This window comes from Leucoraja erinacea, unplaced genomic scaffold, assembly GCF_028641065.1.
Source record: "Leucoraja erinacea ecotype New England unplaced genomic scaffold, Leri_hhj_1 Leri_51C, whole genome shotgun sequence".
In the NCBI taxonomy this organism is placed as follows: Eukaryota; Metazoa; Chordata; class Chondrichthyes; order Rajiformes; family Rajidae; genus Leucoraja; species Leucoraja erinaceus.
Genome location: NW_026576421.1, coordinates 115,001 through 140,448, shown reverse-complemented (window position 1 = coordinate 140,448; position 25,448 = coordinate 115,001). Strand labels below are relative to the sequence as shown.

General features: G+C 53.3%; 1 protein-coding gene across 1 annotated transcript in view; it reads right to left on the bottom strand.

Moving 5' to 3' along the window:
* Nucleotides 1-25,448, bottom strand: part of LOC129693996 (ephrin-B1-like) — a 43,226-nt gene that overhangs the window by 9,875 nt on the left and 7,903 nt on the right. Inside the window, 5 exon segments of the mRNA XM_055630718.1 lie at nucleotides 157-290; nucleotides 292-454; nucleotides 2,199-2,301; nucleotides 3,498-3,590; nucleotides 6,795-7,111. Coding sequence (XP_055486693.1) covers nucleotides 157-290; nucleotides 292-454; nucleotides 2,199-2,301; nucleotides 3,498-3,590; nucleotides 6,795-7,111 — 810 coding nt within the window.

The window sequence follows — 25,448 nt, the reverse complement described above, 5'->3', positions numbered from 1 at the left end:
ATGTGGGGGGTGTGGGGGTGTGGGGGGGGAGGGGATTGATGTGGGGGGGGGGAGGGGGGTGTGGGGGGGGGAGGGGATTGATGTGGGGGTGTGGGGGGGGGGGGGGATTGATGGGGGGTGTGGGGGGGGGAGGGGATTGATGTGGGGTGTGGGGGGGGAGGGGATTGATGTGGGGGTGTGGGGGGGGAGGGGATTGATGTGGGGGTGTCAGGGTTCCCCATGGGGCTGGGCCTCACACAGTTGTAGTAGATGTTGGCCGGACTCTGGGGGGGCATTTCTTGGACGATGTAGAACGGGGTGGCCGTAATCGCCGCTGACCTTCTCGTAGTGAGGGCAGAAGGCGCTGTCGGACGTGCGGAGCGGGATGATGATGTCGCTGGGCTCCGAGCCGTTGTTGTTGCCCCCCCCTCCGGCCCCGGACCCCCCCCGGCCCCCCCACCCCCCCCAGGCCCAGCTTCGGGCCGGTCAAGGTGATGAGGTGGAGGCCGGGAACGCTCGCCGCACGCCCCACCCCCACCCCACCCGGCCCCTCCCGCGTCTCGTCTCCGTCTCCGACGGCCCACACCCCCACCCCCACCCCCACCCCACCAACACCAGCAAACCGGCTGCTGCCGGACACCCCCCCGATCAGCGCCAGGCCAGGGTGGTGGGTCATATCCGAACCCCTCCGCTGATGCTACCGTTGGCCAGAGAGACTGTGGGGGGGGGGAAGGGCAGAGGTCAGGGGGGAGACAGAGCAGGGGGACCCCCCCAAAAGTAAACCCCCCCCCACAAAATAAACCCCCCACACAATAAACACCCCCCCCACAAATAAACCCCCCCAAATAAAACCCCCTCCAAAATAAACCCCCCACAAAATAAACCCCCAAAATAACCCCCCCCCCAAATAAACCCCCCCCACCAAATAAAACCCCCCCCAAATAAACCCCCCCCTCCAAAATAAACCCCCCCAAAATAAACCCCCTACAAATAACCCCCCCCCAAATAAACCCCCCCCCCCAAATAAACCCCCCCTCCACAAAAACCCCCCTCCAAATAAACCCCCTCCAAATAAACCCCCCCCACAAATAAACCCCCCCCCAAATAAACCCCCCCCAAATAAAACCCCCCTCCAAATAAACCCCCCCTCCAATAAACCCCCCCAAATAAAAACCCTCCCACAAATAAACCCCCCCCCAAATAAACCCCCCCTCCAATAAACCCCCCTCCAAATAAAACCCCCCACAAATAAAACCCCCCCCCAAAATAACCCCCCCTCCAAATAAACCCCCCCTCCAAATAAAACCCCCTCCAAATAAACCCCCCCTCCAAATAAACCCCCTCCAAATAAACCCCCCCCAAATAAAACCCCCCACTCCGTAATACATCGCCCCTCCAAAATATAACCCCACCCTCAAAGATCGACACCCCCCCCCGAGAGAAATCTCTCTCCAGAAACTCCCCTCCCCCAAATAAAACCCCCCCCCAAATAAACCCCCCCCCACTCCGTAATACATCGCCCCTCCAAAATATACCCCACCCTCAAAGAATTACACCCCCCCAGAGAGAAATCTCCCCCAAAACTCCCCTCAAAATACCCCCCCTCCAAATAAACACCCCCCCACAAATAAACCCCCTCCAAATAACCCCCCCACTCCATAATAATCGCCCCTCCAAAAATATACCCCACACCCTCAAAGAATTACACCCCACCCAGAGAGAAAATCTCCCCAGAAACTCCCCTCAAAATACCCCCTCCCCCAAATAAACCCCCTCCCAGAGAAATAGCTCCCCAGAAATAACCCCACCCCCAAATATACCCCCCCCCCCCTCAAAACCAGCCCCCTCCAACATCTGCCCCCTCCCCACAGAGGTACACACTTAAATACCCCCCCCCCTCACAAGACATAGCCCCCCCCCAGAAAAAAAAAAACTCTCCCCCCAAATATAGCCCAAATACAAGACTCCCCCCCCCCCGCAGGGATATATATATATATATATACCCCCTAAAATGATCAGATGTTCAAGGAGCAGAATAAGTCCATTCGGCCCATTGAGTCTAGCCCACCCATTCATTCATGGGTCATGGACGATCTGTCTCTCTGTCCTGACCCCATTCTCAACGTACTGACCCCCCTCCCCCAGAGAGATTGCCCTTGAAAGGGACCCCCCCCCCGGGGACAGGGGGACGGCGGCGGGGGGGGGGGGGGTGGGGACACGTACATGAGGAGTTGGCTCCGTCGATGGTGAGGCCGTCGGTGGGGTCGGGGTCGGGACGCTGGGGGGTCTCTGCATCAGGTGCGGGGTCCAGGGCAGCCGGGTCTGGGGGGGAGAAACACCACCAGTGGTCAGGGGGGTCAGTGTGGCCTGAGGGGGGGGGGTTGGGGTGAGGGGGGTTGGGGTGAGGGGGGGGGGGGGGGTTGGGGTGAGGGGGGGGTGGGGGGGAGGAGGGGTGGGGGGGGGGGTGGGGGGGGGGGGGGGGGGGGGGGGGGGGGGGGGGGGGGAGGGGGGGGGGGGGGTGGGGCGGGGGGGAGGGGGGGGGGGGGGTGAGGGGGGGGGGGGGTGTTTTTTGTGTGGGGGGGGGGGTTGGGGTGAGGGGGGGGGTTGGGGGTGAGGGGGGGGTTGGGGGTGAGGGGGGGTTGGGGTGAGGGGGGGGTTGGGGTGAGGGGGGGTGGGGTGAGGGGGGGGGTTGGGTGAGGGGGGGGGGGTTGGGGTGAGGGGGGGGTTGGGTGAGGGTGAGTGGGGGGGGGTTGGGGTGAGGGGGGGTTGGGGTGAGGGGGGGTTGGGGTGAGGGGGGGTTGTGGGTGAGGGGGGGGGGGTTGGGGGTGAGGGGGGGGGTTGAGGGGTGAGGGGGGGGGTGAGAGTTGGGGGGGGGGGTGGGGGTGGGGGGGGGGGGGGGGGGGTTCGGGGGGGGGGGGAGGGGGTTAGGGGGGGGGAGGGGGGGGTGAGGGGGGGGGGAGTGAGGGGGGGGGTTGGGGGGGGGGGGTTGGGGTGAGGGGGGGGTTGGGGTGAGGGGGGGGGGTTGGGGGTGAGGGGGGGGGTTGGGGTGAGGGGGGGGGGTTTTGAGGGGGGGGTGGGGGGGGGGTTGGGGTGAGGGGGGGGGGGTTGGGGTGAGGGGGGGGTTGGGGGTGAGGGGGGGGTTGGGGTGAGGGGGGGGGGTTGGGGTGAGGGGGGGGGGGTTGGGGTGAGGGGGGGGTGGGGTGAGGGGGGGGGGTTGGGGGGAGGGGGGGGGGTTGGGGTGGGTGAGGGGGGGGGGGGGGGGGGGGGTGGGGTGAGGTGGGGGGGGTTGGGGTGAGGGGGGGGTTGGGGTGAGGGGGGGGTTGGGGTTGAGGGGGGGTTGGGGTGAGGGGGGGTTGGGGGTGAGGGGGGGTTGGGGTGAGGGGGGGTTGGGGTGAGGGGGGGGTTGGGTGTGAGGGGGGGTTGGGGTGAGGGGGGGGTGGGGGGTGAGGGGGGGGTGAGGGGGGGGTGGGGTGAGGGGGGGGGTTGGGGTGAGGGGGGGGTAGTTGGGGTGAGCTCACCTTGCCCCACCCGCAAGGTAACCTTCATGTTCCTAGTATTACATGACCCTTCATTGCGATTCTCCAGCCCCTCTTTGCTCCCATCTGAAGTGGCTGCAGAGATGACACAAGACAGATGATGGAATAGAAAGATAGAAAAATAGCTGCAGGGGGGAGGCCATTCGGCCCTTCCAGCCAGCACCGTCATTCAATATGATCGTAGCTGATCATCCACAATCAGGGCCCCAGTACTTGCTTTCTCCCCCATATCCCTTGACTCGGCTTGTAGTCGTTAGAATTCAGAAGATTGAGGGGGATCTTATAGAAACTTACAAAATTCTTAAGGGGTTGGACAGGCTAGATGCAGGAAGATTGTTCCCGATGTTGGGGAAGTCCAGAACAAGGGGCCACACACACAGTTTAAGGATAAGGGGGAAATCTTTTAGGACCGAGACCGAAATTTTTTTTCACACACAGAGAGTGGTGAATCTGTGGAACTCTCTGCCACAGAAGGTAGTTGAGGCCACACAGTTCATTGGCTATATTTAAGAGGGAGTTAGATGTGGCCATTGTGGCTAAAGGGATCAGGGGGTATGGAGAGAAGGCAGGTATGGGATACTGAGTTGGATGATCAGCCATGATCATATTGAATGGCGAATGGTGCAGGCTCGAAGGGCCGAATGGCCTCTACTCCTGCACCTATTGTCTATGTTTCTATGATTCCGTTAACTCCCTCTTGAAAACATCCAGTGAATCGGCCTCCACTGCCGTCTGTGGCAGATAATTCCACAGATTCACAACTCGCTGGGTGAAGATGTTGTTCCTCATCTCAGTCCTAAATGTCCGACCCCTTATTCTTCTAGTGTGTGTGTGTGTCTGTGTGTGTGTGTGTGTGTGTGTGTGTGTGTGTGTGTGTGTGTGTGTGTGTGTGTGTATGTATGTGTGTAGTGTGTGTGTTTGTGTGTGTGTGTGTGTGTGTGTGTGTGTGTGTGTGTGTGTGTGTGTGTGTGTGTGTGTGTGTGTGTGTGTGTGTGTGTGTGTGTGTGTGTGTGTGTGTGTGTGTGTGTGTGTGTGTGTGTGTGTGTGTGTGTGTGTGTGTGTGTGTGTGTGTGCGTGTGTGTCTGACCCTCTGGTTCTTGGGGGGGGGGGGTGGGAGAGGGAGTTTGGAGCATGGACAAAGACATGTTGGATGTGACTGGACTTTGGGGGCATGAGGGGGGTGGGGGAGGGGGGTTGGGGGGGGGAGGAAGGCTGCTCCTAGCATGCAGTTCCTTGTGCATTAGAGCTGGCTGCTCCCTCAGTGGAGGGGCTGCGGGCATTGTGCAGTCGGCATGTCAGGGCCGGTTACGTCCACTCCAGCGGTCTCTGACAGTGGAGACCTTCTCTCTCCTCACCCCTGGACGTTGCAATGTGAACAGGCTCATCCCTGGCACCGTATGCCCTCTCCCCCCACTCCTTGTCCACTGTGACAGAGGCGAGGGGTGAGGGGAGGTGGGGGGAGCAGGCAATGGTGTCACTCCTCCCCGGGTCGCTGAACCCGGCTCGAATAATCGGAGCAGTCAAGGAGAATAATCGGGAGAGGAGAGGGAGAGAGAGAGATGGCAGCTCAGATAAACACTGGATCTCCAGGCCCCCAGCTCACAGTCTACACACAGAGAGAGACAGTTTGCTATTAAATCTTTTCCCTTAAACCTCAAAGGGCCTGTCCCACATGGCCACTGCCAACATCTTTATAACAAGAGGAGTCGAATATTATAACAAGTCTCATAACAAGAAGAATCTAATATAGGACCAAAGAGGTCCTTCTGCAGTTGTACAGGGCCCTGGTGAGACCACACCTGGAGTATTGTGTGCAGTTTTGGCCTGTTGGCCTTCATAATAAGAGGAGTCGAGTACAGGAGCAAAGAGGTCCTTCTGCAGTTGTACAGGGCCCTAGTGAGACCACACCTGGAGTATTGTGTGCAGTTTTGGCATGTTGGCCTTCATAACAAGAGGAGTCGAGTACAGGAGCAAAGAGGTCCTTCTGCAGTTGTACAGGGCCCTGGTGAGACCACACCTGGAGTATTGTGTGCAGTTTTGGCCTGTTGGCCTTCATAACAAGAGGAGTCGAGTACAGGAGCAAAGAGGTCCTTCTGCAGTTGTACAGGGCCCTAGTGAGACCACACCTGGAGTATTGTGTGCAGTTTTGGCCTGTTGGCTTTCATAACAAGAGGAGTCGAGTACAGGAGCAAAGAGGTCCTTCTGCAGTTGTACAGGGCCCTAGTGAGACCACACCTGGAGTATTGTGTGCAGTTTTGGCCTGTTGGCCTTCATAACAAGAGGAGTCGAGTACAGGAGCAAAGAGGTCCTTCTGCAGTTGTACAGGGCCCTAGTGAGACCACACCTGGAGTATTGTGTGCAGTTTTGGTCCCCTAATTTGAGGAAGGACATTCTTGCTATTGAGGGAGCCCAGCGTAGGTTCACCAGGTTAGTTCCCGGGATGGCGGGACTGTCGTATGCTGAGAGAATGGAGCGGCTGTGGGCTTGTACACTCTGTGGAGTTTAGGAGGACGAGAGGGTATCTCATTGAAACATATATGAGATTGTTAAGGGGCTTGGACACGCTAGAGGCAGGAAACATGTTCCCGATGTTGGGGGAGTCCAGAACCAGGGGCCACACACACACACACACACAGTTTAAGAATAAGGGGTAAGCCATTTAGAACGGAGACGAGGAAACACTTTTTCTCACAGAGAGTGGTGAGTCTGTGGAATTCTCTGCCTCAGAGGCCGGTTCTCTGGATGCTTTCAAGAGAGAGCTAGGTAGGGCTCTTAAAGGTAGCGGAGTCAGGGGATATGGGGAGAAGGCAGGAACGGGGTACTGATTGGTGATGATCACATTGAATGGCGGTGCTGGCTCGAAGGGCCGAATGGTCTCTACCCCTGCACCTATTGTCGATTGTCTACAATAGGACAATTAACTGGCCTAGATATATAAACAAACTGCTCTGTCGACAGAAATAGGTTTAATTGCAATCGGGGCAGTTCCGGGTCTCGACCTGAAACGTCACCTATTCCTTTCCTCCAGAGTTTCTGGTTCAATCCTGACTACAGGTGCCGTCTGTACGGACTTTGAGCTGAGTTACTCCAGCATTTTGTGTCTATCTTCGGTGTAAACCAGCATCTGCAGTTCCTTCCTCCATAGTTTGTAGTTTAGCTGGAGATGAGGAAAAGCTTCTCACTGTATCTCGGTATGATCACATTGAATGGCGGTGCTGGCTCGAAGGGCCGAATGGCCTCTACTCCCACCCAACCCCCCCCACCACCCCACAGACTCACTGATGATGTAGTAATTGTGTTGGGGCTGGAACTCCAAGCCCCACAGGTTGGGACTGTACTCCTGGAACTTGATGGTGAATCTCGTGTCGTGCGAGGGTTGGTCGCAGGTTAGTAGCACGGTTGGGCTGAGCACGGTGTCGCAGCGTTCCGCCTGCTCGCGGCTCACCAGGTACAGCCGGTAATACTCGTACACCGCCGGCGAGCTCGGCCCTGCCCGTGAACCCGGTCCTGCTGCAGCCGGCGCTGCCCGCGGGCAGATCAGGTCGATGCGGTCACCAATCTGTGGGAACAGCACGTAGCCCTGGGGGGCAGTGAACCTGTGGGGGGCAGAGCCAAGAGGGTCACACACACACTGACACACACACAGTGTTATAGACACTGACACACACAGTGACACACACACTGACACACACACACTGACACACACACACTGACACACAGTGACACACACTGACACACACACTGGTATACACACACACACACATTGCGGTACATAGACACACACACAGTGACACACACACTGACACGGTGACACACACACTGGTATATACACACGCACACTGGTATATAGACATAGACACACACACTGACACACTGACACAGTGACACACACACTGACACACAGTGACACACACCCACACATTGACACAGTGACACACAGTGACACATACACACACACACACACACTGACACACAGTGACACACACACTGTGGTATATAGACACACACACACACTATGGTGTATAGACACACACACACTGACACACAGTGACACACACACACACACACACACACTGGTATATAGACACACACACACTGACACACACACTGGTATACACACACACACACACTGTGGTATACACACACACTGGTATATAGACACACACACACTGGTATATAGACACACACACACACACTGTGGTATATAGACACACGCACACTGGTATATAGACATAGACACACAGACACACATTGTGGTATATAGACACACACACACACACACTGTGGTATACACACACACACACACACACTGGTATATAGACACACACACACACACTATATAGACACACACACACACTGGTATATAGACACACACACACACTGTGGTATATAGACACACACAGTGTGGTATAGACACACACACACACACCTACACACACACACACACACACACACACACACACACTGACACACACACACACACACATATAGACACACACACACACACAGACACTGACACAGGTACAGTATACACACACCAGGTGCTGTCTGTATGGAGTTTGCACGTTACTCCAGCATTTTTGTGTCTATACCAGCACCTGCAGTTCCTTCCTGCATGCTTTGTGCCTGACTTCAGTTACAGAGACTGTGAACGGGCTGTGAATGTGTGCAGCCAAACGCTGACCCTGACACTGCCTGATCTGTAATTCTATCCGATATTTGCCTGCTGCCCACAGCTGCAGCACTGCCTCGGTATAGCGGGCGGGAGAGACTCATGGCTGGAGTTTGCAGCATTCAGAGCCAGCTGGTCGCGGGGATTAGGCTTCTACAGAGCCTCATAATATCTCTGTCAAACATGAAATGTCCAGCAAAATAATCTCTTAGTAAAATGCCAGGTTTCAATGTACACAGAGTGATACAGTGTGGAAACAGGCCCTTCGGCCCAACTTGCCCACACCAGCCCAACATGCCCCATCTACACTAGTCCCACCCCGACCAACATGCCCCATCTACACTAGTCCCACCCCGACCAACATGCCCCGTCTACACTAGTCCCACCCCGACCAACATGCCCCATCTACACTTGTCCTAGTCCCACCCCGACCAACATGCCCCATTTCTACACTAGTCCCACCACGACCAACATGCCCCGTCTACACTAGTCCCACCCCGACCAACATGCCCCATCTACACTAGTCCCACCCCGGGGAACATGCCCCATCTACAATAGTCCACGGTTGTCCACCCCAACAGAGTTCTAACATAGTGGCCAACCCCGACCAACATGCCCCATCTACACTAGTCCCACCCCCGACCAACGTGCCCCTGTCTTCACTAGTCCCACCCCGACCAACGTGCCCCATCTACACTAGTCCCACCCCGACCAACATGCCCCATCTACACTAGTCCCACCCCGACCAACATGCCCCATCTACACTAGTCCCACCCCGACCAACATGCCCCATCTACACTAGTCCCACCCCGACCAACATGTCCCATCTACACTAGTCCCACCCCGACCAACTTTCCCCATCTACACTAGTCCCACCCGACCAACATGCCCCATCTACACTAGTCCCACCCTGACCAACATGCCCATCTACACTAGTCCCCCCCCGCCCAACCTCCTCCACCAACACTAGTCCCACCCCGACCAACATGCCCCACATACACTAGTCCAACCCCCACCTACATGCCCCATCTACACTAGTCCCACCCCGACCAACATGCCCCATCTACACTAGTCCCACCCCGACCAACATGCCCCATCTACACTAGTCTCCACCCCGACCAACATGCCCCATCTACACTAGTCCCACCCCGACCAACATGCCCCATCTACACACTAGTAGTCCCACCCCGACCAACATGCCCCATCTACACTAGTCCCACCCCGACCAACATGCCCCATCTACACTAGTCCCACCCCGACTCACATGCCATATCTACACTGGTCCAACATGCCCCATCTACACTAGTCTCACCCCGACCAACATGCCCATCTACACTAGTCCCACCCCGACCAACATGCCCCATCTACACTAGTCCTAGTCCCACCCCGACCACATGGTCCCATCTACACTAGTCCCCACCTGACAAACATTTGGGTCCATATCCCTCTAACTAACCTGTCCTATCCATGTACCTGTCTAACTGTTTCTTGAACGTTGGGATAGTCCCAGCCTCAACTACCTCCTCCGGCAGCTCGTTCCATACACCCACCACCCTCTGTGTGGAAAAGTTACCCCTCAGATTCCTATTAAACCTTTTCCCCTTCACCTTGAACCTGTGTCCTCTGGTCCTCGATTCCCCTACTCTGGGCCAGAGATACTGCGAGTGTAAGTCTGTAACAAGAACTCAGAGTGGGAAAGGGTTAAATATTGCTGCACACACCGTCTTGTGTTACTTCAAGCATGGATCGCTGATGTCCGATCTTATTGCGGAGTTTCAATTGGTTTCATGATGTGGAATGGGGAGGATATTCACCGCCCCCCCCCCACAGCGAGCGGGCGGGGTGGGGGGCACGAGGACACTGGGGGGGTTCGCTACCCCAACACCCCTCACCAGCGAGGCCCCTCGTCTCCCCTCCCCCACTCTGTCACGCAACACAGTCTGCCCGCTGTGACTAAGTCGGCTCTTCACCACTGGTTACTGTCAGCTCACTGATCACAGCTAGCCAGCGGCAAATGCTCCACCCCCCCCCACATCTCCCCCCCTCCCCCCCCCATCTCCCTTCCCCCCCCCTCTCACCCCTCCCTCTCTCTCCCTCCTCCCACTCCACTCAACCCATCTGTGGTGTGTGCGTGTATGTATGTGTGCGTGTATGTATGTGTGTGCGTGTATGTATGTGTGCGTGTATGTGTGTGTGTGCGTGTGTGTGTGTGTGTGAGTGTGTATGTGTGTGCGTGTATGTGTGCGTGTGTGTATGTGTGTGTGTGCATGTGCGTATATGTGTGTGTGTGTACGTGTGTTTGTACGTGTGTGTGTGTGTGTGTTTGTGTGTGTGGGTGTGTGTGTGTTTGTGTGAGTGTGTCTGTGCGTGTGTGTGTGTGAGTGTGTGTGTGTGTGTGTGCGTGTGTGTGTGTGTGTGTGTGTGTGTGTGTGTGTGTGTGTGCGTGTGTGTGTGGGCATGTGTGTGCGTGTGTATGTGTGTATCTGTGTGCGTGTATGTGTGCGTGTGTGTTTGTGTGCGTGTGTGTACGTGTGTGTATGTGAGTGTGTCTGTGTGCGTGTGTGTACGTGTGTGTGTGTGTGAGCGTGTCAGTGTGTGTGTGCGTGTGCGTATGGAGTTTGCATGGTGAATCTGTGGGATTATTTACCACAGACGGATGTGGAGGCCACAAGTCAGTGGATATATTTAAGGCAGCGATAGATAGATTCTTGATTAGTACGGGTGTCAGGGGTTAGAAACATAAAAATATAGAAAATAGGTGCAGGAGGAGGCCATTCGGCCCTTCGAGCCAGCACCGCTATTCACTGTGATCATGGCTGATCGTCCCCTATCAATAACCCGTGCCTGCCTTCTCCCCATATCCCTTGACTCCACCAGCCCCTAGAACTCTATCTAACTCTCTCTTAAATCCATCCAGTGACTTGGCCTCCACTGCCCTCTGTGGCAGGGAATTCCACAAATCCACAACTCTCTGGGTTGCTGCTAAATACAGCGCCGGAGTCCCGGGTTCCATCCCGACTACGGCTGCTGTCTGCGCGGAGTTTGCACGTTCTCCCCGTGACGTGCGTGCGTTTTCCCCGAGATCTTCGGTTTCCTCCCACAAATTGGCTGGGCATAAAACATGTAAAAATTGTCTCTAGTGTGTGTAGGAGTGTTAGTGTTAGTGTGCGGGGATCGCTGGTCGGCACGGACTCGAAGGGCCGAAGGGCCTGTTTCCGCGCTGTATCTAAGCTGCAGGGACTCGACGTGTTACAAGGTTAATTCCCGGAATGGCGGGACTGTCATATGCTGAGAGAATGGAGCGGCTGTGGGCTTGTACACTCTGTGGAGTTTAGAAGGATGAGAGGGCATCTCATTGAAACATATAAGATTGTTAAGGGCTTGGACACGCTAGAGGCAGGAAACATGTTCCCGATGTTGGGGGAGTCCAGAACCAGGGGCCACACACACACACACAGTTTAAGAATAAGGGGTTGGCCATTTGGGACTGAGATGAGGAGAAACTTTTCCACCCAGAGAGTTGTGTGAATCTGTGGCCATTTGGGACTGAGATGAGGAGAAACTTTTCCACCCAGAGAGTTGTGTGAATCTGTGGCCATTTGGGACTGAGATGAGGAGAAACATTTCCACCCAGAGAGTTGTGTGAATCTGTGGCCATTTGGGACTGAGATGAGGAGAAACTTTTCCACCCAGAGAGTTGTGTGAATCTGTGGCCATTTGGGACTGAGATGAGGAGAAACTTTTCCACCCAGAGAGTTGTGTGAATCTGTGGCCATTTGGGACTGAGATGAGGAGAAACTTTTCCACCCAGAGAGTGTGTGAATCTGTGGCCATTTGGGACTGAGATGAGGAGAAACTTTTCCACCCAGAGAGTTGTGTGAGTCTGTGGAATTCTCTGCCTCAGAGGGCGGTGGAGGCCGGTTCTCTGGAGAGAATTCTTTCAAGAGAGAGCTAGATAGGGCTCTTAAACATAGAAACATAGAAATTAGGTGCAGGAGTAGAGGCCATTCGGCCCTTCGAGCCTGCACCGCCATTCAATATGATCATGGCTGATCATCCAACTCAGTATCCCGTACCTGCCTTCTCTCCATACCCCCTGATCCCCTTAGCCACAAGGGCCACATCTAACTCCCTCTTAAATATAGCCAATGAACTGGCCTCAACTACCCTCTGTGGCAGAGAGTTCCAGAGATTCACCACTCTCTGTGTGAAAAAAAGTTCTTCTCATCTCGGTTTTAAAGGATTTCCCCTTTATCCTTTAGCTGTGACCCCTTGTCCTGGACTTCCCCAACATCGGGAACAATCTTCCTGCATCTAGCCTGTCCAACCCCTTAAGAATTTTGTAAGTTTCTATAAGATCCCCCCTCAATCTTCTGAATTCTAGAGAGTGAAAGATAGCGGAGTCGGGGGAGAAGGCAGGAACGGGGTACTGATTGGGGATGATCAGCCATGATCACATCGAATGGCGGTGCTGGTTCGAAGGGCCAAATGGCCTCCACTCCTGCACCTGTTGTCTACTGGAACGTCGGCCTGTGTGTGGACACCCGCTGGGAGAGAACGGGTCCCTTGCACCCTAGGGTGCTGCCGGCAGCCGAGTGTGGCAAGGAAGAGCTCGGAGAGATCAGAGGCATCAATCCTCTCCCCACTGTGATCAGCAAGACAGATGTGGAGAGATAGGTTAGTGGTTTGACTACTGAGTCGGAAGTAAATGATGAGACGCATTCTGCCAGCAAGCATCAACAAATGAAATGAATTTAGGTCACTGGTTCTCCTAGCGTTTGGTCACAGTTTGCAGAGAGAATTCTCTGTGCGGAGGTTAACCCTTTGTGGAATCAGATGTCAGAAATATGGAGGGAGTTTTTTACTCTGAAGAAGGGTTTCGGCCCGAAACGTTGCCTATTTCCTTCGCTCCATAGATGCTGCTGCACCCGCTGAGTTGCTCCAGCACCTTCGATTTTCCAGCATCTGCAGTTCCTTCTTAAACACTGTGTCGGGGAGGTTCTACTGCAGTTGTACAGGGCCTTGGTGAGACCACACCTGGAGTATTGCGTACAGTTTTGGTCTCCTAATCTGAGGAAAGACATTCTTCATAGCAAAAGGAGTTGAGTCTAGGAGCAGGGAGGTTCTACTGCAGTTGTACAGGGTCTTGGTGAGACCACACCTGGAGTATTGCGTACAGTTTTTGGTCTCCTAATCTGAGGAAAGACATTCTTCATAGCAAGAGGATTTGAGTCTAGGAGCAGGGAGGTTCTACTGCAGTTGTACAGGGTCTTGGTGAGACCACACCTGGAGTATTGTGTACAGTTTTGGTCTCCTAATCTGAGGAAAGACATTCTTTGCCATAGCAGGGAGGTTCTAGTGCAGAGAAGGTTCACCAGACTGATTCCTGGGATGGCAGGACTTTCATATGAAGAAAGACTGGATAGACTCGGCTTGTACTCGCTAGTACAGGGTCTTGGTGAGAGAAGATTGAGGGGGGGGATCTTATAGAAACTTACAAAACTCTTAAGGGGTTGGACAGGCTAGATGCAGGAAGATTGTTCCCGATGTTGGGTAAGTCCAGAACAAGGGGTCACACACAGTTTAAGATAAGGGGGAAATCTTTTAGGACCGAGATGAGAAAAACATTTTATGTTCACACACAGAGAGTGGTGAATCTGTGGAATTCTCTGCCACAGAAGGTAGTTGAGGCCACACAGTTCATTGGCTGTATTTAAGAGGGAGTTGGATGTGGGCCTTGTGGCTAAAGGGATCAGGGGGTATGGAGAGAAGGCAGGTACAGGATACTGAGTTGGATGATTGGCAATGATCATATTGAATGGCGAATGGTGCTGGGTCGAAGGGCCGAATGGCCTCTAGTCCTGCACCTATTGTCTATGTTTTGAGGGGGGACTGCAGGTGCTAGAAACTTACAAAACCGAAGATAGACACAAGATGCTGGAGATTGTTCAGCGGGACAGAGGGGCATCTCTGGAGAACAAGGAATGGGTGACAGTTTTGGGGTCGATTCTGAAGACCCGGGTCTCGACCAGATTTTCCTTCTCTCCAGAGATGCTGCCTGTCCGCTGAGTTACTCCAGCAGGTTCTGTGTGGCCTGCAGCATTTTATATATTGGAATAAAGTTCACAGCCCTTCAGGAGGAAATGGAAGGGGTCTGGAGAGCATTAGGGATGGGATTTGAGTTGGATGATCAGGAAGCAGGGATAGTGTGGATGACACACGACTCAGGTTCGAAGGCCCACATCACCTCACTCACTGCACCTACAAACTTTGCTTCAGTTTAGAGATACAGCGCGGAAACAGGCCCTTCGGCCCACCGAGTCCGTGCCGGCCAGCGATCCCCGCACACTAACATTCTCAACGAAACATAGAAAAATAGGTGCAGGAGTAGACCATCTAAAATCAGTCCCCGTTCCTGCTTTCCGTGCTGTAACTTTGACCTAAACCCATACTTAGTGTGAGTGTGTGTGTGTGTGCGTGAGCATGTGTGTGTGTGTCTGTCTGTGTGTGTGTGTGTGTGTGCGTGTATGTGTGCGTCTGTCTGTGTGTGTGTGTGTGTGTGCAGGGCGTGTGTGTCTGACACACGTGTGCTGAGCATGTGTGTGTGTCTGTCCCTACTGTCTGTGGTGTGCGTGTCCGTGTGTGTGTGCGTCCGTGTGTGTGTCTGTCTCTCTGCCTGTGTGTGTGCGTGTCCGTGTGTGTGCCTGTCTGTCTGTGAGCGTGTGTCTGTCTGTCTGTGTGTGCGCGCGTGTGTGTGCGCGCGTGTATGTGAGCTTTCACAAACTCACATCGCTGCGGCATCTCTGGCCCGGTCTGGGCTCGCCCTGTCCCACTTGGCAACTGGGAGCTCTCTCTCAAGTTCCATCTCCCCGACAACATAATCGACGCAGCGGGTAGTGCTGCTGCCTCCTCACAGGGCCAGAGACCCGTACTGGAGGCCTCCACCCTCGGTGGCAAAGAATTCCCACAGATTCCAAAATATCCACTGACTTGTGGCCTCCACAGCCATCTGTGTGGCAACGATTTCCACAGATTCACCACCCTCTGGCTAAAGAAATTCCTCCTCATCTCCTTCCGTAAGGAACTCCCTTTAATTCTGAAGGTGGACAAAAATGCTGGAGAAACTCAGCGGGTGTGGAGCCAAGGAAACAGGCCCTTCGGCCCACCGAGTCCCTGCCGACCAGCGATCCCCGCACACGCTAACACTATCCTACACACACTAAGGACAATTTACACACACACACACCAAGCCAATTAACCTACAAACCCGCACGTCTTTGGAGTGTGGGAGGAAACCGAAGATCTCGGAGAAAACCCACGCAGGTCACGGGGAGAACGTGCAAACTCCGTATAGACAGCACCCGTGGTCGGGATCGAACCTGGGTCTCGCAGTAGCCCTCAGAATTAAAGGACGTTCCTTTAGGAAGGAGATGAGGGGGAATTTCTTTAGCCAGAGGGCGGTGAATCTGTGTGGGATTCTTTGCCACAGGCGGCTGTGGAGGTCACAAGTCAGTGGATATATTTAAGGCAGAGATAGATAGATTCTTGATTAGTGCGGGTGTCAGGGGTTATGGGGAGAAGGCAGGAGAATGGGGTTAGGAGGGAGTGCTAGATCAGCCATGATTGAATGGTGGAGTAGACTTGAATAGGTGCAGGAGTAGAGGCCATTCGGCCCTTCGAGCCTGCACCATTCGCCATTCAATATGACCATGGCTGATCATCCAACTCAGTATCCCGTACCTGCCTTCTCTCCATACCCCCTGATCCCTTTAGCCACAAGGGCCACATCTAACTCCCTCTTAAATATAGCCAATGAACTGTGTGGCCTCAACGACCTTCTGTGGCAGAGAATTCCACAGATTCACCACTCTCTGTGTGTGAAAAAAATATGTTTTTCTCATCTCGGTCCTAAAAGACTTCCCCCTTATCCTTAAACTGTGTGTGTGACCCCTTGTTCTGGACTTCCCCAACATCGGGAACAATCTTCCTGCATCTAGCCTGTCCAACCCCTTAAGAATTTTGTAAGTTTCTATAAGATCCCCCCTCAATCTTCTAAATTCCAGCGAGTACAAGCCGAGTCTATCCAGTCTTTCTTCATATGAAAGTCCTGACATCCCAGGAATCAGTCTGGTCCTGTTGCTTGCAAACTCTGGTCAGAGGGAGGATGAGAATGTCTTCAAGGACAGCAAACCTTGAGGAGATTTTTGCTTGGCATTCAGACTGCCCGGGTTTCCTGGCTACGAGGCTGGGATTGAACTCTCCGAAGCACCTTGACTCACCGGGCAGGCGTATCGGCGTGCAGAATGACACACACCCTCGCTCAGACGTCTAGAGGCTGCTTCAATGTGTTCACGGCACAGATACTGGACTGGCCCAGATCCTCAGTAGCTGACTCACCCAATCCTCCCCTCTGTGGTCGACTTAAAATCACCTCCGAGTTTGCCTTTTGTTGCAAGTTTTATCCTAAAAAAGAGCCGACTCTTGCAAAATTCTTAGGGTTGGACAGGCTAGATGCAGGAAGACTTCATGAGTCTCAGGGTTAGAATCAGGCCATTCGGCCCATTGAGTCCACCCTGTCATTCAGTCGCGGCTGATCTATCTCTCCATCCTAACCCCATTCTCCTGCCTTCTCCTCATAACCCCTGACACCCGCACTGATCAAGAATCTATCTATCTCTGCCTTCAAAATATCCACTGACTTGTGGCTTCTGTGGCAAAGAATCCCACAGACTCACCACCCTCTGAGGAAGGACAGTCTTGCTATTGAGGGAGCCCAGCGTAGGTTTACAAGGTTAATTCCCGGGATGGCGGGACTGTCATACGCTGAGAGAATGGAGCGGCTGTGGGCTTGTACACTCTGTGGAGTTTAGAAGGATGAGAGGGAATCTCATTGAAACATATATGAGATTGTTAAGGGTTTGGACACGCTAGAGGCAGGAAACATGTTCCCGATGTTGGGGGAGTCCAGAACAAGGGGCCACACACACACACACAGTTTAAGAATAAGGGGTCGGCCATTTAGAACGGAGACGAGGAAACACTTTTTCTCACAGAGAGTGGTGAGTCTGTGGAATTCTCTGCCTCGGAGGCCGGCTCTCTGGATGCTTTCAAGAGAGAGCTAGATAGGGCTCTTAAAGATAGCGGAGTCAGGGGGATATGGGGAGAAGGCAGAAACGGGGTACTGATTGGGGATGATCAGCCATGATCACATTGAATGGCGGTGCTGGCTCGAAGGGCCGAATGGCCTCTACTCCTGCACCTATTGTCTATTGTCTAAAGAAAATCTAGGTGTACCTTTTGCCTGATGGGAGAGGGGAGAAGGGGGAATGTCCAGGCATGGTACTAAATGACTAGGAAGGAACTGCAGATGCTGGTTTAAACCGAAGATAGACACAAAGTGCTGGAGTAACTCAGTGGGTGCAGCAGCATCTATGGAGCGAAGGAAATAGGCAACGTTTCGGGACGAAACCCAAAGGAAATAGGCAACGTTTCGGGTCGAAACCCTGAAGGAAATAGGCAACGTTTCGGGTCGAAACCCAAAGGGTTTCGGCCCGAAACGTTGCCCATTTCCTTCGCTCCATAGATGCTGCTGCACCCGCTGAGTTTCTCCAGCACTTTTGTCTACCTGAGAGACAGAATGTAGTCAGAGACAGAGACTGGTGGGGAAACTGGGATGGAGAGAGAGGGAAAGCAAGGGAGTTAGAGAAGTCAATGTTCATACCGCTGGGGTGTAAACTACCCAAGCGAAATACGAGGTGCTGTTCCTCCAATTTGTGCTGGAACTAAATGAGTATCTGTATTAAGATACAGGAGAGAAAACTGAAGTGGAATGAGACCAGTGTTGGGGAATAGTAATAGTCTCAGGCATGTCACGTCGACCAGGTGGTTCTGAAAGACGTCAAAAGGTGGATAAGTCCCCAGGGCACGTCGTGAATGACTCAAGTTATTGCGAGACATTTGCATTAGCCTCCTTGAAGATCTTTGTACCTCCAGCCACAGGTGAGGTTCCAAGGGTCAGATGAGTTCAGGAGCAGGATTGGGGCATTCGGCCCATCAAGGCCACCCCAACATTCATTCATAGCCGATCTATATCTCCCCCTCAACCCCATTCTCCTGCCTTCTCCCCATAACCCCTGACACCCGCACTGATCCAGAATGGCCAGGACCCTTAATAGCACTGATATATACGTAGGTATCTTGGGATTCAAGTCCGTATCTCAAGTAGATAGGGAGATAGACACAGTGCTGGAGTAACTCAGCGGGTCAGGCAGCATCTGCGTGAAACGTCACCTATCCATGTTCCCCACAGATGCTGCCTGACCCACTGAGTTACTCCAGCACTCTGTGAAACGTCACCTATCCATGTTCTCCACAGATGCTGCCTGACCCACTGAGTTACTCCAGCACTGTGTGAAACGTCACCTATCCATGTTCTCCACAGATGCTGCCTGACCCGCTGAGTTACTCCAACACTCTGTGAAACGTCACCTATCGGCTTGTACTCGCTAGAATTTAGAAGATTGAGGGGGGATCTTATAGAAACTTACAAAATCCTTAAGGGGTTGGACAGGCTAGATGCAGGAAGATTGTTCCCGATGTTGGGGAAGTCCAGGACAAGGGGTCACACAGTTTAAGGATAAGAGGGTAATCTTTTAGGACCGAGATGAGAAAAACATTTTTTTTTCACACAGAGAGTGGTGAATCTCTGGAATTCTCTGCCACAGAAGGTAGTTGAGGCCACAGTTCATTGGCTATATTTAAGAGGGAGTTAGATGTGACTAAAGGGATCAGGGGGTATGGAGAGAAGGCAGGTACAGGATACTGAGTTGGATGATCAGCCATGATCATATTGAATGGCGGTGCAGGCTCGAAGGGCCGAATGGCCTCTACTCCTGCACCTATTTACTATGTTTCTATCCATGTTCTCCACAGATGCTGCCTGACCCGCTGAGTTACTCCAGCACTCTGTGAAACGTCACCTAACCATGTTCTCCACAGATGCTGCCTGACCCACTCAGTTATGGTGCAGCAGCATCTATGGAGCTAAGGAAATAGGCAACGTTTTGGGCTGAAATCCTTCTGGAAATAGGCAACGTTTCGGGCCGAAACCCTTCGGGAAATAGGCAACGTTTCGGGCCGAAACCCTTCCGGGTTTCGGCCCGAAACGTTGCCTATTTCCTTAGCTCCATAGATGCTGCCTGACCCGCTGAGTTACTCCAGCACTCTGTGAAACGTCACCTATCCATGTTCTCCACAGATGCTGCCTGACCCGCTGAGTTACTCCAGCACTGTGTGTTTATCTTTGGTACAAAGCAACATCTGCAGTTCCTGGCTTCTACTGATGCTTGCCAACATTGGCCAGGGCATTGAACGCAAGGGTCGGGAGGTTTGCAGTTCGAACCCTGCAAATCTATGTTGCACCTAATTCAGTTTGATGACATCCAGGGGCGACCACAGAAACACATATGCGAGGCCAAACCAACGCCTTGTAACGGCTGTAACATTGACGTCCCAGCTCCTGCAGTGAATGGCGATGATGTTTTGTGTGGTCTCTCTGTTCCTCTACCTTCCCTAAGGCGTTACTATTTATTGTACAAGGCCTGCCCTGCTTTGTCTCATCAAATGCGGCTCATCGCATTTATCCGAATGTGTCATTCCCGCAGACCAGCAATGCAGTATCTAGAGCCCGCTACAGAGATACAGCGCGGAAACAGGCCCTTCGGCCCACCGAGTCCGTGCCGACCCGCGATCCCCACACACACACACACTTGTACCAAGCCAATTCACCCACAAACAAACCCGCACGCGGTCATGGGGAGAACGTGCAAACTCCGTACAGACAGCACCCGACAGGGAGAGAGAGAGAAGGCAGTGGAGGCCGATTCACTGGATGTTTTCAAGAGAGAGTTAGATTTAGCTCTTGGGGCTAACGGAATCAAGGGATATGGGGAGAAGGCAGGAACGGGGAACTGATTGGGGATGATCAGCCATGATCACATTGAATGGCGGTGCTGGCTGGAAGGGCCGAATGGCCTCTACACCTGCACCTGATTTTCTGTGTTTCTATGAGGAGAGGGGGAGAGGGGGGGGGGGGGGGGGGTGTGTGAGTGTGAAACACACACACACACAAGCACAGGTGTGTGTGTGTGTGTGTGTCTCTGTCTCACACAACAGTCAGAGTGCCCTGGTGCTGAGATGGGGGTGGTAGAGAGGGGTTGGAGGTGTGTGTGTGGGGGAGGGGGTGGGGGTGGGAGAGAGGGGGATGTTTTGTGGGGTGGGGGGGAGGGGGGGAGGGGTGTGCGGGAGAGGGGTGGGGGTAGGGGGGGTTGGGGAAGGGGGGAGGGGTGGGGACGGGGGAGAGGGGGGGGGGAGGAGGTGGTGGTGTGGGTGGGGGGGGAGGGGGGGGGGGGGAAGGGGTGGGGGTGGGGGGGGTGGGTGTGGGGGGGGGGGGGGGGGGGACGCGGGGGGGGTGTGGGTGGGTGTGTGGGGGGGGGGAGAAATATAGATGAGGGCTGGGGGAGTGAGTGGTGAAATATGATTTGGAAGCTGATGACTAATTAGGGAGATTAAGGCTGGGGGGGGGGGGGCCTTTATTTCATGTACCAGGAAACACAATGAGAGCAAGCAGCAAGCCATTAGCTGAAGCGATTACCAGCCTCTCCAACAGCTCCCCCAGGAAGGCAATCGCCAGTTAATTGTGTTGTTATACGTACACTGAATGCCTGCACTCACATTAACCCTCTGTGTCCCACAGAGCGGGCCCCGAGTCCTAGTGTGGAGCCACAATAGGCCCTTCGGCCCAATTTGCCCATACTAGTCAGCGACTCTAGCCCCACCTGACCATGCTTTACTGTCTTTACCTTGCACTAGACGTTATTCCCTTTATCCCGTATCTGTGTACACTGCGAATGGTTCGATTGTAATCGTGTATTGTCTTTCCGCTGACTGGATAGCGCGCAACAAAAGGCTTTTCACTGTACCTCAGTACACGGGACAATAAACTCAACTGAGATCTTTCATCAGACAGAGTCAGGGGAGAGGGAAATGAGAGATAGGAAAAGGTACATAGAAACATAGAAAATAGGTCCAGGAGTAGGCCGTTCGGCCCTTCGAGCCTGCACCATTCGCCATTCAATATGATCATGGCTGATCATCCAACTCAGTATCCTGTACCTGCCTTCTCTCCATACCCCCTGATCCCTTTAGCCACAAGGGCCACATCTAACTCCCTCTTAAATATAGCCAATGAACTGGCCTCAACTACCTTCTGTGGCAGAGAATTCCACAGATTCACCACTCTCTGTGTGAAAAATGTTTTCCTCATCTCGGTCCTAAAAGATTTCCCCCTTATCCTTAAACTGTGACCCCTTGTTCTGGACTTCCCCAACATCGGGAACAATCTTCCTGCATCTAGCCTGTCCAACCCCTTAAGAATTTTGTAAGTTTCTATAAGATCCCCCCTCAATCTTCTAAATTCTAGCGACTACAAGCCGAGTCTATCCAGTCTTTCTTCATATGAAAGTCCTGACATCCCAGGAATCAGTCTGGTGAACCTTCTCTGTACTCCCTCTATGGCGAGAATGTCTTTCCTCAGATTAGGAGACCAAAACTGTACGCAATACTCCAGGTGTGGTCTCACCAAGACCCTGTACAACTGCAGTAGAACCTCCCTGCTCCTATACTCAAATCCTTTTGCTATGAATGCTAACATACCATTTGCTTTCTTCACTGCATGCTGCACCTGCATGCCTACTTTCAATGACTGGTGTACCATGACACCCAGGTCTCGTTGCATCTCCCCTTTTCCTAATCGGCCACCATTCAGATAATAGTCTGCTTTCCCGTTTTTGCCACCAAAGTGGATAACCTCACATTTATCCACATTACCCCTTGATTTCCGTTAGTCCTAAGAGCTACATCTAACTCTCTCTTGAAAACATCCAGTGAATCGGCCTCAACTACCTTCTGTGGCAGAGAATTCCACAGATTCACCACTCTCTGGGTGAGAAAAAAGGTTTTCCCTCAAATTTTCGAAAGAACAAATGAAAGGTTTGCAAGTAAATCAAAGTATTGGACTTTCTCAAGGAACTAAAGGCCTCTGGCGGCGAGAAGCCTCCAGGAGCAGGCCCGGGGGCTCTGGGGCCTAGTCCAGCCCTCAGCCCTACTACCACAGTTGCCACGGGCAACGTGGCTCTCCCCCTCCACACACCGCTCCAAGCGTTTCAAACAAACGCGGGGAGGGGAGGGAGAGGGGGGAGGGGAGGGAGAGGGGGAGGGGGATTAAACAGGGAGGGAGGCCACAAGTCAGTGGATATTTTTAAGGCAGAGATAGAATCTTGATTAGTGCGGGTGTCAGGGGTTACGGGGAGAAGGGGAGAATGGGGTTCGGAGGCAGAGATAGACCAGCCGTGATCGAATGGCGGAGTGGACTAGATGGGCCAAATGGCCTGATCATACCCGGTCTTGGTGAGACCACACCTGGAGTATTGCGTACAGTTTTGGTCTCCAAATCTGAGGAAGGACATTATTGCCATAGAGGGAGTGCAGAGACGGTTCACCAGACTGATTCCTGGGATGTCAGGACTGTCTTATGAAGAAAGACTGGATAGACTTGGTTTATACTCTCTAGAATTTAGGAGATTGAGAGGGGATCTTATAGAAACTTACAAAATGCTTAAGGGGTTGGACAGGCTAGATGCAGGAAGATTGTTCCCGATGTTGGGGAAGTCCAGGACAAGGGGTCACAGCTTAAGGATAAGGGGGAAATCCTTTAAAACCGAGATGAGAAGAACTTTTTTCACACAGAGAGTGGTGAATCTCTGGAACTCTCTGCCACAGAGGGTAGTTGAGGCCACAGTTCATTGGCTATATTTAAGAGGGAGTTAGATGTGGCCCTTGTGGCTAAGGGGGATCAGGGGGTATGGAGAGAAGGCAGGTACGGAATACTGAGTTGGATGATCAGTCATGATCATATTGAATGGCGAATGGTGGTGCAGGCTCGAAGGGCCGAATGGCCTCTACTCCTGCACCTATTGTCTATGTTTCTATGTTTTACCCCTAGAACTTGCACGTGGAGGGGAGGAGGGTCCAGGTGGGGTTACAGAGATGGGGTGGGGGTGTAGAGGAAGGGGGGGGGGATTGTAGGGGTGGGGGTTTGGGGGAGGGGAATGTTGCCCCTCCCGCAGTGTGCCGGTTCCCTCCCGAACGGTTTCGATTGTCTCTTTAGGCACGGCAAGAGTTTCAGACGCAGCTTGTTGTTGTCAAGTTAATAGCGACCATGTGGTCAACATCAAAATAGAAGACAGCACTGTGTGAAACGTCACCTATCCATGTTCTCCACAGATGCTGCCTGACCCACTGAGTTACTCCAGCACTCTGTGAAACGTCACCTATCCATGTTCCCCACAGATGCTGCCTGACCCGCTGAGTTATGGTGCAGCAGCATCTATGGAGCGAAGGAAATAGGCAACGTTTCGGGCCGAAACCCTTCTGGAAATAGGCAACGTTTCGGGCCGAAACCCGGAAGGGTTTCGACCCGAAACGTTACCTATTTCCTTAGCTCCATAGATGCTGCTGCACCCGCTGAGTTACTCCAGCACTCTGTGAAACGTCACCTATCCATGTTCTCCACAGATGCTGCCTGACCCACTGAGTTACTCCAGCACTCTGTGAACCGTCACCTATCCATGTGTCCTCCACAGCTGCTGCCTGACCCACTGAGTTACTCCAGCACTCTGTACCGAGATACAGTGAGAAGCTTTTCCTCATCTCCAGCTAAACTACAAACTATGGAGGAAGGAACTGCAGATGCTGGTTTACACCGAAGATAGACACAAAATGCTGGAGTAACTCAGCTCAAAGTCCGTACAGACGGCACCTGTGGTCAGAGACTCTGGAGGAAAGGAATAGGTGACGTTTCAGGTCGAGACCCGGAACTGCCCTGATTGCAAATAAACCTATTTCTGTGGTTTTATTATGATGTCGACAGAGCAGTTTGTTTACATATCTAGGCCAGTTAATTGTCCTATTGTAGACAATCGGCAATAGGTGCAGGGGTAGAGGCCATTCGGCCCTTCGAGCCAGCACCGCCATTCAATGTGACCATCCACAATCAGTACCCCGTTCCTGCCTTCTCCCCATATCCCCTGACTCCGCTATCTTTAAGAGCCCTATCTAGCTCTCTCTTGAAAGCATCCAGAGAACCGGCCTCCACCGCCCTCTGAGGCAGAGAATTCCACAGATTCACAACTCTCTGTGAGAAAAAGTGTTTCCTCGTCTCCGTTCTAAATGGCCGACCCCTTATTCTTAAAGTGTGTGTGTGTGTGTGTGTGTGTGTGTGTGTGTGTGTGTGTGTGTGTGTGTGTGTGTGTGTGTGTGTGTGTGTGTGTGTGTGTGTGTGTGTGTGTGTGTGTGGTGTGTGTGTGTGTGTGTGTGTGTGTGTGTGGTGTGTGTGTGTGTGTGTGTGTGTGTGTGTGTGTGTGTGTGTGTGTGTGTGTGTGTGTGTGTGTGTGTGTGTGTGTGTGTGTGTGTGTGTGTGTGCGCGTGCGTGCGTGCGTGTGTGTGTGTGTGTGTGTGCGTGCGTGTGTGTGTGTGTGGCCCCTGGTTCTGGACTCCCCCAACATCGGGAACATGTTTCCTGCCTCTAGCGTGTCCAAACCCCTTAACAATCTCATATATGTTTCAATGAGATCCCCTCTCATCCTTCTAAACTCCACAGAGTGTACAAGCCCACAGCCGCTCCATTCTCTCAGCATACGACAGTCCCGCCATCCCGGGAATTAACCTGGTGAACCTACGCTGGGCTCCCTCAATAGCAAGAATGTCCTTCCTCAAACAGGGGCACCAGACCACCTTGCTATGGCCACAGCAGAGAGCTGCAAGCCCACTCAAGAGTTTGTGTAGGAAGGAACTGCAGATGCTGGTTTATACTGAAGACAAACACAAAGTGCTGGAGTAACTCAGCGGGGATAGGCAGCATCTCCGGGGGGAAGTTTCAAGTCTAGACCCTTCTTCAGACCCCAGACCCAAAAAACGTCACCTATCCATGTTCTCCACAGATGCTGCCTGACCCACTGAGTTACTCCAGCACTCTGTGAAACGTCACCTATCCATGTTCTCCACAGATGCTGCCTGACCCGCTGAGTTATGGTGCAGCAGCATCTATGGAGCGAAGGAAACAGGCAACGTTTCGGGCCGAAATCCTTCTGGAAATAGGCAACGTTTCGGGCCGAAACCCGGAAGGGTTTCGACCCGAAACGTTA